We start from the raw sequence: 15,829 nt of genomic DNA, 5'->3' as shown, positions 1-15,829 counted from the left end.
TGTGGATTTTCACACCCCTGACCTACACAGGTATGCCAGTAAAACTTTGTAGCATAGACCTGGTAGAGTTGATCAGTCTGTAATGAATCTTGTCACTGCAGTAAGTTCAAAACACAAGTGGAATTTTAAAAAACGTAAATAAGCAACATCCACTGATCATATTTTTGAAATATCTTATTTAAATGAGTCTATTATATTTTCTAGGGGGTTTCTCTTAAACTTTGCTAAGTATGGTTGTGAATTGTCTATGTGTCTGCCTAATGTATGACTTCACTGGAGTTACTCTGCGTTCACATCAGTGTGATAGATAGCGCACTTCCATTTCCTCTTTCTGTTCATTTAAAGCCAGGTTCTGCCTGGTGCTGAGTGCCCCATATCAATAGGAGTCAAGGGTGCTCAGCCTATTGCAGCATCAAACCTTGTAAGAAAGACTGTGATTGGGGGGATGCAAGCCCCATGCTGGAGAACAAGGGGTTAAGAAGCAACTCTGGTCTCTGGTGACCCCACCTTGTTGCACCTGAGAGGCCTGCATGAGGAGAGAGGTTTAAAAGGGGAAGCAGAGCCATTTAGAGGAAGTTGACAGTGGAAGGGAGCCTCTCTGAGCCCTGGGGGAAGTGCTGCTTAGGAGCTCTCACTGCCTGAGACCTGGCAATGCAGATCAGACAAAGCCTGCAAAGGAGATACTGGTGATGGATAGTGAAGGTCAAAAACTTTATTTGCCATTCATTAATTTATCCCATGGAGAAAGGGGGGATTTATGTAGGAAGTGATTCACAGAGGCAGCTGTTTAGCACCTCAAGGTGCAGAACTTAGCTGCCCACCACTGGGCCCTGGATTGGAGTCCAGTGGCAATGGTGGGTCCATACTCCCCTACCAACTTCAAAAAACAGGACAACAATAGAAGCGTTTACCTTGGTGGAGAATCCAGCTGGGGAAGACCCTGAATGTTCCCAGGCCCCAAGTCCCTAAACTAAGGGGAAAGGCCCTGAAGCCTTCCGCATGATCAGACTTTTTATTTGGTATACCCCGAAAGGGCTGGACTGAGAGGTGTGACCCAGCTGGAGGCTGAGCCTCAAAAGACGGGACAGCCCTACAAGAGAGTTATAACTGACAAGGGGGCACATCAGGGAAGGAGATAACGTGCTGTACTCCCCACTGACCACTAGGCAGCCCTGGTGGTGAGCGTTCCCCTTTGGAGAGAGCTGAATATTCTATGTAGGAGGCTGGAATTATTTGCTTCTGTATAAGCCAGACAACAGGGCCCAGAGTCTTACCGCTAGAGAATCCTTGTAGTCCTTTTTCAGTTTATCCCAAGTTTCTGATGGTAACAACCAAGGGAGATTCTCAGTCTTTACCTCTGCTTGGAGATCAGGGTGTCCCAGGAGAGTTTTGCTACAAAATTCAAATGAACACATTAGGTTGCCTTGGAGAGGAAGTAAATGGAATATTTATATTGCACGAGCTACATAATTATCATGTTGTAAGAAATTTACTTAAAGCTTAAACTATGTGGCAGGCTTTCAGGCTTTAGAAAGAAATCATTCCTTGCTATTTAAAATTGTAATTCTTCAAAATCGTAAAAGCAGCAAAGAGTCCTGTGGCACCTTATAGACTAAGAGATGTATTGGCGCTTGAGCTTTCTTGGGTGAATACCCTCTTTGTCAGATGCAGCAAAATTGTGGTGGTTCTGAAGGCTAGGTTTCAGCCCAGTGTAGAAAGCATGAAAAGCACGAAACCCCTGTGTTGCTTGGAAATGAAAATTACTTTTTTAAAATAAACAAAAAACATGAAACTGATTCATTTAACAACGAGTTGCTCGGATTTTTCTAGAGTTTGTTCCAGGAACATTGTTTTTGTTTTCTTTGACGTTAGCTGGTCACCCTGTGCGTCTATTTCTTTGTGAAGAAAACAATGAAAGATCACAGCTCAGCTCATCTGGGTGATATTCCGAAGGGCAGTGTCTGGAAATCATGCAAGGGTACAAACAAGTTTGGACATGAGAAACGTTTCCTTGCACACAGAAGAAGTAGGTGGATGCTGAACTAAAGGCTGATTTTAAAGGGCATTGAATTGATAAACTACTTTACTTTACCACTCATTTCTCCCATGAGTTACCATGCAATACATGACAGCTGATTAGTGGGAAGGTAGAGTACCACTTTGGGGTAGAAACAGATGTGTTGCTTACTCAATAGCAAAAAATCCATTATTGGGTGCCATTATGATTCAATATTGTACGATATTCAAATGTGCTATCCACCAACCCATCCATACTCTGCACAAGCAAGATCAATTTACAACTCTAAATATGGGATGAGAAAAGAAGAGAAAATGTTTGTAACCTCCTTGAATGTGGAACATGAATTACTAACTGTTCACTAGAGCTATATCGGGAAGTCAGCTGCAATGACAACATCTCATAAGGGGCTTTATCTTGTACTCAAAACTCCCATAAATTGCAATTAGATCTGAGTATGGAGTGCAAGATCAGATCTAAGTTGAATGAAAACGGTACTGTATCAAGTCTGGATTCTGGCAGGCTGATGCAGAGGGAGCTTATTAGGAAAGAGTTGGTGGTGTTGCCCTGTCATCCGGCCAAGTTTGTGGGTTGGGAATGTATATGTCGTTAGTTGTACAAGTAGTGTGTATTCCAGCATGCTCCATGAAAGTGTCATTCATTTAAAAGTACACCCAAGCTAGATAGCGCCTTTCTGTCTGAATTTTTTTACCCACTGCTGTTACAAGTAAAGACTTAGATGACTTTATATGAAAGAGAAATGTATTTTCCTTTTTGATTTTTTAGTTTGTTTGCTTTAATTTATTTTGACAGGATGTTTGGTATAATCAGCTTCAATCTCACGTCTGTGTAATCAGATTCCTCTGTTTATGTGGGTTTTACAAACAGTAATGAGAGGGCAAATATTTCTTAAAATAAGAAAAATGCAATTGTAAAGTCACAAAAACTGGCAAGGGGATTCAGGCAGATGTAGTAGGAGGCATGAGCCGGAGTGACATCGTTCTTCAACTACGAGAAAAGGACCAAGAGACTTTCTCCATTGGATCATATGAACTGGAACCGTAAACTCCCTGAACATTAAATCTCACCAAATGAGGGTCAATCCATCTTCATCATCATATCCACTCACTATACTCCACACCCGAACATAGCCATTATATGAACATCGTATCTCAAAGTCTGTATTTTGATCCATCAACCTTTTACCTCCAATTGGGGATATTGCAGATTATGTATTCCTTATGACACCCGACCTTAAACCGAACTTCACACCCCTTGATAATCTGTACATTATTACCTAACGCCATCTAGTGGTGGTGTCCCACATAGCCATGCTCGGGGGTGGCCATCAGGTAGGATGACAATATTTCCCAAAGGGAAAATGGGACACTGCGTGGGGCTAGCCTGAGCCCTCCCTCTCGCCATGTGGGGCTGGCCAGAGCTGATCACCCGAGCCCCCTTCCCCAGTGGGGCTGGCATCGCTGCTTGCCCAAGCCCTGCCTGCCCCCCGCCCAAGCCCTTCCTCTCCCCCTGCCCAGGCAGGGTGTCACCACTCACCCCCACACCAGCATGTTCCTCTGTACCCTACCCGCTTGCTCTTGCCAACTGATCAAGTTGGCAAGAGCAAATGGGACAAATGCCCAGTTTTGCCAAAAAGGTTGGGATAGCTAGGACAGAGCTTAAAAAAAGGGTCCGTCCCAGCCAAACCAGGACGTATGGTCACCCTACCAACAGGGACAGGTGGCAGTGCGGATTCTTTCCAACCTGAGTCACAACTTAAACAGGTGCAGCCCAGAGCTCCTCCACGCACCATGCATTACGGCTGGAAAGATCTGCTAATAGAGGCTGCACTTTGGAAAACGTTTCCATGGAAAGGAACTGAGCTTTCTTAGAGCCGAAATATAACATTGGCAAGCGGAACATTATGGATATCGTGAGCACTGCAAGTCAGGGACTAAGAGAAACAAGGCAATCTAAATGTACAGTGGATGCATGTGGTAAGCATTTTACACACAAGCCTTTGCCTCTGTCTTTGATCAGACTGGTTCGTTCCGTTATAGTTCAAGTGGTTGCATCTGTCTTACTCACATGGGAACCCAAGAATAATTAAGTGTCTTGCAGATTTTCAAAGCCCAATTATTATTTGGAGGAGAGAGACTTGTCATGGGGAATAGTAGCTTACCTATAGTATGTGTTAACAACCCAATCAAGTAATGCGTAAAGTTCATTGAATTCCAAGGGTCTCTGCAAGAGATCTTGCAGGTGTGAAGAAATGGCACTGTGAAAGGACTCAAAGTATCTTCCACAAACTTTATAGTCATCTGGGTAACACTTTTGTACAGACTGCTTGATTTTCAATAAATCTTCACTAACATGTTTTCTGAGGAACCCTAAATGGATAGCGAGCCAAGAATCGTTGTCCTCCTTCAATGAAATAGGCACCTTACGGACTCTCTTTTCAGCACTCCCTCTGACAGCTTCCTTCCACACCTCTCGCCATTTTCTGGGTCTGCCAACCCAGTCCGATTCTGAAGAGCCGGGGCTCTGTACATCAGCATGAGCTGCTTCTTCCTTGGAGATTACGGTCACCATAGAAGTCAACAAACTTTCATCTATATCGAGCTGATCAAGTGTTTCCTCCACAATGGATTTGATTGAGTTAGCGACAGAGTTACAAAGCATATCCACATCCTTGGCTTTCCGGGCATATTCTATAGGATTGTCTTCATATTTCTTGGCCTCTTTTTCAGATATAACTTCTTTCTCCAAACACCTGATGCTTGCATATGCCCCCAAAAGTTGCTTTTTCTGAATAAGTTCATTTATTTCCATGACTGCAGAGAGAACATGGGTGGGGGAGAGAGCAGATTATGAGTTTACTTTTAGATATTTAGTGTGTCTATTACAACAGTAAAGACCACAAGAGAGAGCAGTGTTTGAGTGAGGGGCTGCTTTGGCTCTCTACTGCATCCTGTGTGAAGAGTGGCATTCCAGCTGCATGTATGCGACAGGTCACCTTTAATCTCCCTAACTCATGTTTGACATAGAGGAGAAATACTGTTCAGATGAAGTCATTGAAATATCAGAGCCATGTCTCACAGGGTATGTCTACACTGCAATGAAAGACCCACAGCTGGCCCAGATCAGCTGACTCAGGCTCGCAAGGCTCGGGCTGCGGGGCTACAAAATTGCAGTGTAGATGTTTGGGCTGGAGCCCGGGCTCTGAGACCCTCCTCCATGGGATATGATTCAATGGTCCTAGCCCTCTATGCTACTGGTGCACAGGGGTAGTGCCCCTGTTCTAACCCAGATGTTGGGAGGTCTGGAGTGCAGCTCTGAGCTGGGGGCTGACTGTATCTATCCATCGCCCGGTACTTCGCCTGCATGAACCTGATCTCTTGGGCTTTGTACCCGTGATGTGAATTGCACCCTGTCAAAGTTTTTTCCCCCACTTTGAACTTTAGAGTATAAATGTGGGGGACCTGCATGGACTCTTCTAAGCTTAATTCCTAGCTTAGATCTGGTAACACTGCCACCAGCCAGAATATAGTGTCTGGCCCACTTTCTGTTCCCCCAAAACCTTCCCTGGGGAACACAAATCCAAACCCCATGGGTTTTAAAACAAGGAGAAATTAACCATCCCCCTCCTTTCCCCTCCCCCGCCCCAGACTTTCCCCTCCCTGGGTTGCCATGAGAGGCTTCACACCAATCCAAACTCCTTGGATCTTAAAACAAGGAGGAATTAATCATTTCCCCTCCTTTCCCCCCACCAATCCCTGGTAAGTTCAGACTCAATTCTTTGAATTTTAAAACAAGGAAAAATCAATCAGGTTCTTAAAAAGAAAGCTTTTAATTAAAGGAAGAAAAGGTAAAAATTATCTCTGTAAAATCAGGGTGGAAAATGCTTTACAGGGTACTCAGATTCATATAGACTAGAGGGACCCCCCCCCAGCCCTTAGATTCAAAAGTTACAGCCAGACAGAGGTAAAAATCCTTCCAGCAAAAGACACATTTTACAATAATTAGAACAAACAATAAGACAAATCCGCTTGCCTCCGGCTATTACTAACATTTTGAAAACATAACGCACTGATTCAGAAAGATTGGGAAAGCCTGGGTGTGCGTCTGGTCCCTCTTAGCCCCAAGAGCGAACAACAAACAACACAAAAAGCACAAACAAAGACTTCCCTCCACCAAGATTTGAAAGTATCTTGTCCCCCTATTGGTCCTCTGGTCAGGTGTCAGCCAAGTTCACTGAGCTTCTTAACCCTTTACAGATAAAAGAGACATTAACCCTTAACTATCTGTTTATGACACACCCAGAATGAAGAACCAACTTCTTCCAAAGCTCCTACCATTCCAGCAGCTCTTGTGAGCTATGGAAATGGCACTCGGGAATTAAAGTACACCTCTACCCTGCTATAACGCGGCCTGATATAACATGAATTTGGATATAACGTGGTAAAGCAGCACTCAGGGGCGGTGGGGCTGCACGCTCCAGTGGATCAAAGCACGTTCAACATAATGCAGTTTCACCTATAATGTAGTAAGGTTTTTTGGCTCCTAAGGACAGCGTTATATCGAGGTAGAGGTGTAGTACCTCTCTAGCATCTCAAACTCCAAGATGGGTCCAACCTAAAACTCTTGCTCCGAGCACTCCCAAACTGCTGTTTGGTTCTAAACTTGAGTTTGGCAGCAGAGGCCCATCTCTGCTTAAATATATTTCAGACTGGAGATCTTATTTGTGGTGATATTTCTGGTTTGCACTGTGTATTTTAAAGCAAATATGAGTCATATGGCATTGTTCCTGTATTGGTCACTGTAAATCAGTCGGGCTGTGCAGATTTCACACTGAACATAAGACCACTGCATCAAGTCATCAGAGGAGGCAAGATCTACTGGAGAGAGCCCTGGACTGAAAGCTGGGATTAGATCCCTGTCTCCAAGCTCCACCACTGCTATGCTTGTGACTTTGGGCAAATCATGCGCCTCTGTTTTCCCCTTCTCTCCCTTTGTCTGCATTGTAACTTTTTTCTGGGCAAGGGTTCTCCCATTTATGTTTGTGCAATGCCTAGTACAATGGAGTCCTGATCTCACTTGAGGCCCCTATGTGCTATTGAAATAGAAATAATAATATTTGCATGAGTCTGCTAAAAAGATTTCAAAGAATGGGTCTGATTCATCCCCACTGTAACTTCCCTGAAGCCAAAGGAGTCCCACCATGGCTGGCACGACACAGTCATTTTACAGACATGCACATAACTACTAGGTACTGACGATTCGCTGTAACGCTGGTTTCCAAGCACTGCATGCTGTTACCCAGGCCGGGAGGGATGGGGGAAATCCAAGTACCTTTCATTCACAGTCACTTTAGGAGCAGGTGCCTTCCTTTTACACTCCCACTCAGCTGACTTATCTACTGTGCAGTTTTTGAAAAACGATGATAAAAGTGCCTTGAAAACACAGTTCTAAGGGACCTCGCCACGCCATAGGAGTGAAGGTAGTTTGCTAGTAATAATTTGAACCAAATTTCGTTGGTTGACGCACCATTTGGACTGTGATCATCCTCAGGGCTGGCTCCAGTTTTTTTGCTGCCCCAAGTGGTGGGGAAAACAGAAAAACTCGATTAAGTTGCCACCAAAGTGCTGCCAAAGTGGAAGAGAGTGAGTGAAGGACCTGCAGCCAAATTGCTGCCGCAGACCCGGACATGCTGCGGCGCTAACGGACCGAGTGCCGCATCTTTCTATTGGCTGCCCCAGGCAGGACTGGCTCTAGGCACCAGAAAACCAAACACGTGCTTGGGTGGCACAGTTCCAGGGGAGGCATTCCGGGAGGTTTTCATTTTCTTTTTTTTTTTTACTTCAGCAGTTGTGCTCTCGGAATTTTTGTTTTGTTTGTTTGTTTGTTTGCTTGGGGCAGCAAAGAACCTGGCCCTGGCCCCAGCTCCAGGCACCTACTTCCTTCGCTGGTGCCTGGAGTTGGCCCTGATAATCATGGAACACTAGAGTCTCAAAAGGGGCTGATCCCAATTAAATTTTCCATTTCCCACTGTTGCAGCAAGAACTAATTTCATGAGTCTAATTTCACTTGCTAACCAGAAATGAGTGTGTACAAAACTGCCTTTTTGGATGCAGCAGTGGTGTGACAGCAGAGATCCTTGCTGCTGTGTGACAGACTCCTATTCTGGAGCATCTTCCGGCTCCCAGAGGGCACTGGGAAGTTGAGCCCTCTAAAGAGGAGCTCTGCGTGTGGTGATGTGGCTAAGGGAGTTCAGTCTAGTCAGCTTATCAAAGAGGAAGTTGAAGAGGCAATTTGATCACTGTGAGTATCTAGGCAGGAAAGAGAGCTCTTATACTAAATGGCTCAGTAATCTAGCACCCAAAGGCCCGATACGATTGAATGGCTGGGGAAACTGAAGGTCAACAAATTCAAACTGGCAATAAAACCCACTTTTTAAAAAACAATGAGGGTGATTAACCACTGGAACAGCTTACCACTGAGTGTGGGAGATTCTCCATCACCTGTAATCTTTAACTCAAGATTGGGTGTCTTTCTAGCGGAGATGCTCTAGTTCAGACACTAGTAATTGGACTCAGTGCTGGGATTACTGGTGAAATACAATGACACAAATTTATGCAGGAGGTGAGCCTGGATTATCATAATGGTGCCTTCTGGTCATGATCTGTGAATCTAGGCCAGTAGGTATGCAAAGCTGACAAGATGGGCTCAGATCCATTTTACAAAGCTCACTCTGTAACAATGCGAAGCAGTTTAAGCACCTTCACTGATATAGATCTCACAGATGCCACACAGACCACCTAACCTGTCCAGACAATGGCATCAACAATGGCCTCTGGGTCTTGTCTAGATTAGAAATGTGGGTCCAGGTTAGGTCAGGGTGTATTAATTCATCTCAACCTTTTTCCTAAGTGGAAATACTGTGATGCCTTTTACCTTGGCTAAGCAGTTAGAAGTGTTGCTTAGTCAGGCTAAAAGGCATTGCAATGTGTCCATTCTAGGAAAGAGAGATAGTTAGGTAAAGGTCAGTTAACATAGACCCATTTTTCTAGAGTGGACATGGCCCATGTGAGTGCACACCCTTATGACTTGGCCTGAAAAAAAAAAAAAGTGCAGCAGCATTACTGTAAGAAATAGCAAATTAAAGGGATGTATCCAGACAAGTGTCCCTCGTGAGGATCATTCAATGCTAATAAAATACCATTTGAGGGGGCTGCAGAACATCCCATTCATGGGGTCTCCCTTGGTATTTGGGAGACTTGTTCTCTGTGCTTAGCCTTTAAAGACTCCAGAAAGACCTTGCAAGGGACCAGGCAGGTCCATTTCATTCAACGCTCTTTTGCTCTGGGGCCCTGCAGAGTCTACTTTGATTGACTGTTACTAGAATCCTAGCAAGTGTTTTTACAGTGGGTTATAGTTTCACCTCTTACCTGAGAGAGGTTGTTGTTGAATGGACTCTACCCCTGTATTCTCCCCACTCTTGTTCACACTGGTGTCAGTCATGTTGTTTTTAGCACTGCTGTCCTCTTCTTTTATTTGGAAGGCTTTTGGTAAAAAACCTTTGTTTCTTCTCAGGGTGCCAGAGTCTTCACTTGCTTTGTCTTTGGCTGGACTTCGTTTACTTCTCCTGAAGCTTAACACTCTTTTGAGAGCACTTTCAGGGCTCTTTGCCTCCAGATTGTTCAAGGGTGAGCTATTCAGTTCAGAAACAGAATCAGTTCCTTCATCCTCAGTGCTTTTCACTGGGGAGGCTGGTTCTGCTGGAGATGCTTTTTTTTCACTTGGCTCAGGTATCTTCTTATTTTCATCTTTGTCTTTGGCTGGACTTCGTTTACTTCTCCTGAAGCTTAACACTCTTTTGAGAGCACTTTCGGTGCTCTTTGCCTCCAGATTGTTCACGGGTGAGCTATTCAGTTCAGAAACAGAATCAGTTCCTTCATCCTCAGTGCTTTTTACTGGTGAGGCTGGTTCTGCCGGGGATGCCATTTTTTCATTGGGCTCAGGTATCTCACCTTGGCAGTAACTGGTTTTTGGAAGATGGAGGAGTAACTAGTCAAAGAAAAGAAACAGACAAGAGCAGAATTAAGCAGTAAGACTTACGTGGGATCTATGTAATGCTGGGATATTGCTGTGTCTCATGAGTCACCCTTAGGTACCCTTTGTATGCCCCACTCTGTCGAATTGACAGAGGAGGCAAGTCTGTAATAACTTTTGTTGCACCCCAGCATAACCAGGGTTGTGAGGCACCTCACCACCACCTGTCCTGTGCATGAAGCAGTTTTGTCTATGCCTGCTGTGGATCAGGTCCCTGAAAACAAGAGCCCTTGGCAGCATGAGCATGGCCTTCCAGGCCTCCACAGACTGCCCCCTCTCTATACAAGTAGCGATAGGTACACACCAACCTCCAAATACTCTAAGCGTTCCCGGCATGAATAGTCCCTTGTCCACTAAACTCTCACAGAATTTAGAGCGAGGCCTGCTGCTCCCAAAGGAACAGGACACATAAGCTTGTAAGAGACAACTCTGGACCAGCATTTTGTTTAACACCATAGCACAGCACACAAATATATTTATAGTGAAAACAAGAATAAGTTTATTACTAGAGATTCAAGTGATAGTGAGTAAGAATATGAAAATGAACGGTGACACAAAAACAAAATCAGAACAGGCTTTCTAGATACTAACCTTAACTGCCAAGTTACCCTCCTGTCTGAAGAAGCGTATCTCACCCAAAGTTCTCTCCAGAGTTTTCAACCAAGCCTGGCTGAGACCCTGTTCCACATTGCAAAAGCACTTCAATCCCTTTTACTCCCCCACTGAAGGGGGCCTTTGTTCCCTCCAATCCCCAATACACTCAAGCTATGCACCTCCAGATAAGGCTGTCTTCTTCCCCCCTGTGGTTCACTTCCTGTTAGATTATATGTAAGGTTCTTTCTTACAATCCTTCATTTGCATTCAGATCAGACTGGCCATAGGGGACCCACTGTGAATGAGACAATACTCAGTTTACATGTAAATGGATAGGCATCTCCTGTCTGACAGACAACCCGTTTGTCACTTTTCCTGTTGACTAATACCTGGATACAGACTCTGAAAACATATTTTCTGCATATATGCACAACTCCTTCCAGAATATCTATACATACCCACATCACAAAGCTATTGATGACCAGTGTGACATCGGCTTTCATTTGAGATGTCACATGGCATTCTTTGGTGAACCAGAATGTATAGACCAGAATCAGGTGATTCCTGTAACCCTTCTGCACCCCCTTGCCACTTAGCATTCAGAGGTTCTTGGGGCCCCTAACCCTACCTTCAGAGCCTGGTTCTTTAGCACAAGTTGTGCACATGCATGCTTTTAAATCTAGAGGGCCCCAGTTCAATGCCTCAGAGCAGCCCTCTTGTATACTTTCAGGTATGCCATGTACTCTCAGTACCTAAACTGGTACCATCAGTTTCCCCCTCCAGCTGAGTTTAAAGCAATTTAGGGCAGATCTATACATTAGCCAGACTGTGCATTCACAGCCTATAAACCAGACATGTTAGCTTTGGGCTTGGTTGTTGTTGTCTTGTTTATGCACGGAGATCTGCAGACATTCAGCATTGGAATCTGGCTCGCGATGTGGATGGTCGGTTACAAACATCACATAGTAGTGACTAAAGCACACTGAAAAGCCTCAGTTTTCACCTCTAGTTCCTTAAATAAGAAATCAAAGCATAATGTTTTCTGTGCTCTGAATCGTCATGGTTACAGTTCTGCAGAGGCTACAAAGTGCAATGAACTTTTATATAGCAAACACTGTCTGAAAGCACTTCAAAGTCAAACAAACCAAGGCCAGTCTGGGAACAGCTTGGAGAACAATCTGATTTTTTTTAATTATTATTTTTTGATCTCACAGGCCTTATTTGCACTAGGAGCATTTAAAAACAGTTGCCCACAATTTCTAATATGTTACAAGCCCAAGTGCAGGCAACGAGCCAGCTGTTGACATCTTTTTCAGTGCCATTTCATTTCATTTCTCCTTATGGTAAAGGGCTAATCTGTGATTATTATTTTTTTAAGTCCTGCGGTGAGGAAGCCTTGGTGCAAGAGCACGACACTGTGCCCCTCTGTTGCCCCCTAGAGGCACAATGCCTCCCCTGCTTTCTGAAGGGAGGTTTGACTTCTGTATCTGGATGATTATCAAAGCCTGTTTAGTGCTCTGAATGCCCCATTACCCACCCTGGGACTGGGAGGATCCCTAATTGCCTCCTCCATGCAGATGGTGCCGCCACTGCCTCTGGGAGTCTGGCAGGGGCTGTGATGTGAATCCCTGGGGCTTCAAGTTTCTGGCTGGTTGGGAAGGGAGGGTTCCAAATAAAGGTTTCTCCTTCCCACAGATGATGCTGCTGCTGCTGGAGATGGATGCAGGGCCTGATATAATAATTTTTATTAAGATGATGCTTAAAAAAAAAGTGAATGGTACAGAGTTTAAGCATAGAATTTTCTGCTTATCAGGGAATAATGTACAGATTATTAAGGGATGCGAAGTGCAGTTTAAAATCCGGTGGCATAAGGAATACATAATCTGTAATATCCCTGACTGGGCCTAAAAGGTTGACGGGTCAAAGTACAGACATTGAGATATGAGGGTATGAAATTCATATAATGGCTATGTTCGGGTGTGGAGTATAATGAGTGGATACAGTGATGAGGATGGGTTGACACTCATTTGGTGAGATTTAACATTCAGGGAGTTTATGGTTCCAGTTCATATGGTCCAATAGACAAAGTCTCTTGGTCCCTTTCTCGTAGTCAAAGAGCGATGTCACTCCAGCTCACGCCTCCTGGTACTGTTGGTGGCCGGTGACGTGTTCGATGTAGATGACCCTGGACCATTGGATGGTGTCTGAGACCATGAGGCGCCACATGAGCTGTGCGTAGTGTCGACTGATCCTGCAGGTCTGCAGCACATGCTTGTTGCAGGGGTCCCAGGCACCCAGGGCTCTGACAATCAGGGAGTCCATCTGCACCTCGTAGCCCTTCGCTCTCAGGGTGTCTACTAAGGTGGCTCGTTGGCCCTAAGTGCTTCTAAGCTACCAGCAAATTACAGCCCCTTTATGTCTACTGAGCTGGGCTGGCCATGGAGTGAAGGGGTGGAAATAGTGCTCCTCTCATTCCCTGCCTGCTTGTTCCTGAAACAGTGAGCCTGCAGCCCCAAGGGACTGGTAGCTGGCATAGGTATGTACGGAGAATCCTTGCTTCCCCTTCCTCCTTTGCACAGCACTGTCATCCCGACACCCCTCGTGGAATATCCTCTTTTCCAATATGGTAACCCTACCATACACACCTCCACATGCTGTCCTGTGACTCAGGGTTCTCTCATCAACATAGGTTACGTTCACATGGCTTTTGAGAACATTAGAATTCTGTGCAAAGGCTGGGGACGGTTATTGTTATGAAGTGTTTATACTGCAGTAGCCCTCAGCAGCCCTGATAAGGATCAGGTCCCCACTGTGCTAGAGGCTTTACAAACAAACATATCAGAAGGCACAGTCCCTGCACCAAAGAATGCAATATTTACAATCTATCAAATAATATTGTGCAAGAGGGTGAAAACTAGCAACAGTGAGGCATCAGAATAAAATAGCAGCATTTTACCAAGATGGTAGGAAACAATTTGCAGGTAAATCCAGATCACAACTTTAAAGTTACAATTAAAAAAAATCGGAGAGGTGAGATGACCTTTTTTTGTTTTTAAAAGGAATGCTAAAAAAATAACACAAGCTTTCAGGTGATTTAGAATCGTCAAGTTGTGCACCAGCTTAGCTGAATATAATTATTTATATTGTAGTCGCACCTATGTGCTCCAGTCATGGACCCCACTATGCTAAACACTATAAGAACACAGAATAAACTACAGGCCCTGCCCTAAAGAGATTAAAATTTAAGTATAAAATAGGAAACCGAAGGTGGATACAAACCGAGGAGGGAGCACAAAATGTTTCATGTAGCTAGGCCAGGGGTTCTCATAACAAAAATGTTGGTCACCTCAGAGTGTGGCCACCAATTCTTGCTGGTGGCCACTGACAAATTTTCTTAAAATATGTAATTAATTTTAGGAAAAACAAATAAATATGCACCTACACACATTGAAATGATTGGCAATTGATTTATGTAGGATGCCTTTTGCAGATTCAATAAAAATCATGTACAGTTGTATTTTGCCTTCCTGTGTCCCTCCTCAGTCCCCCACCCACCGCTCACCTCCTCTCACCTGCCACTCACCTCCTCACTCCCCTGCCAGAAACGTCTATGCCCACCCCGAGAACCCCCACCTGCTGCTGGCTCACCGCTTCTTGCCTCCTCACCCCCACCCGCCGCCGGCTCCCTTACCACTCACCTCTTCAACTCCCTGCTGCCCACCGCTGGCCTTTTCACCCCCTCTACAGTGGTGGGCCACCACAGGAAAAGCCAGAGGAGCAATACCTGTCCGGGCAGGCTCTCTGGAGAGCATGGCTAATGGTTCCTTCCTGTGCTCTGCAGGTAGCTGGGAATGAACATGGAGGCCTCTTGCTGCTGTTAGGATCTCTGCAGGGCACAGGGGGGTTGGCAGTGGCTCCCAGAGAAACTCACCTGGTTTAACTGGCAGCAGCAGTTCCTTGCTCTCCTCAGAGCCTGGCAGCTGAACTCTCTCCCTCCAGTGAGGCTTTCCTCCTCATCTTCTTCTGGATTTCCAGAGGACCTTATTGAAAACAGCCTGTACAAGGAAGAAAAGCGGTGTCCCCAGGCAAAAGTCCCTGCAGCAGTTTGCTTCACCTGTTTCGGCTCAGAGAGCTGTTTTCACTTTCACTCTTGCATTGCTAACAAAAGGGGAATAGGCCGTGGGGAAATTCCAGGAAAAGGAGAGTAAACATTTACAGTGTCCTGGGGTGGATGTACCTGAGTCTGAAAACACTCAGCTGGCTGCTACCATGATACTTTTGAAGGTCATTGTATGCAGCAGGGAAAAGAGAATCTTCCCTTAGCCTCAAAATGATCTGTGCAATTATATTTCTCTGCCCAAGGCATGAATGAGCACTGGGCAATAGTCTGACCTATTACCACTGTGGCTGTGCAATCCCAGGCAAGTCTACAAGAGGAGAAAAGAATTTGGCCCACTTGTCTTTGGTTTTGACCCTGGTGGATTTGAACCCCCAACAGTATTTACTTTGGGGTCCAAACGCATGTCCAACTATTCTCAGTTGAAACGGTTGTATTTAGCCAACTTCCTGCATTCCCTGGAATGATTCACTGGCTTGGCTTGTGCAATGAAAGGATAAACCAGGAGAGCTATGTCTGTTCAGGTGGTGGTGGTAACACTTTGTTCACCTGTAATCTCCATGCACCAGTCATGGGTGTCTGGCTGTGTGTGCAATACTGAGTTCAGTTCTGGGTGCCTCAGTCCCAGGAATGGATTGACAAATGGGAAGGAGTTCAGAGAAGAGCAGCAAAAATATACCGGCTTGCTTATGGGGACAGTTAGAAGAGCTAAGGATCAGTGTAGTTGCTTGGCTGGTTAGTGATTTTTAAGTACTTTAACCCTTTCAAGCTCAGAATGGGTTGAGATCCGATCTTTTTCCCTATGTGTGGATCTTGTGGTTGCAATCAACAAAGTCACGGGTTATTTCTGCAGTGCCGTAGGTGTGGATGGTGAGTATTCACAAAGAAGATAAGGTATCCGCCCCGAGGAGGTCACAGGCTGCAACACAGTGGCCTGAGGTACCAGATCTAAATAATCTACTTGCTTATTTTACTATACGATATGGAGC

The 15,829-nt window shown here is 45.0% G+C and overlaps 1 protein-coding gene across 1 annotated transcript in view; it reads right to left on the bottom strand.

Moving 5' to 3' along the window:
- Positions 1-15,246, bottom strand: part of EXOC3L4 (exocyst complex component 3 like 4) — a 39,155-nt gene extending 23,909 nt beyond the window's left edge. Inside the window, exons 1-5 of the mRNA XM_075064658.1 lie at positions 15,229-15,246; positions 14,655-14,837; positions 9,466-10,084; positions 4,200-4,851; positions 1,275-1,392 (exon numbers count right to left, since the gene is read on the bottom strand). Coding sequence (XP_074920759.1) covers positions 1,275-1,392; positions 4,200-4,851; positions 9,466-10,084; positions 14,655-14,837; positions 15,229-15,246 — 1,590 coding nt within the window. The remainder of the gene's footprint in view (positions 1-1,274; positions 1,393-4,199; positions 4,852-9,465; positions 10,085-14,654; positions 14,838-15,228) is intronic.
- Positions 15,247-15,829: the final 583 nt, after the last annotated feature.

This window comes from Chelonoidis abingdonii, chromosome 4 (assembly GCF_003597395.2).
Source record: "Chelonoidis abingdonii isolate Lonesome George chromosome 4, CheloAbing_2.0, whole genome shotgun sequence".
Lineage (NCBI taxonomy): Eukaryota > Metazoa > Chordata > Testudines > Testudinidae > Chelonoidis > Chelonoidis abingdonii.
The sequence above is the reverse complement of the archived record's forward strand: the minus strand, read 5'-3'. Positions and strand labels throughout refer to the sequence as shown.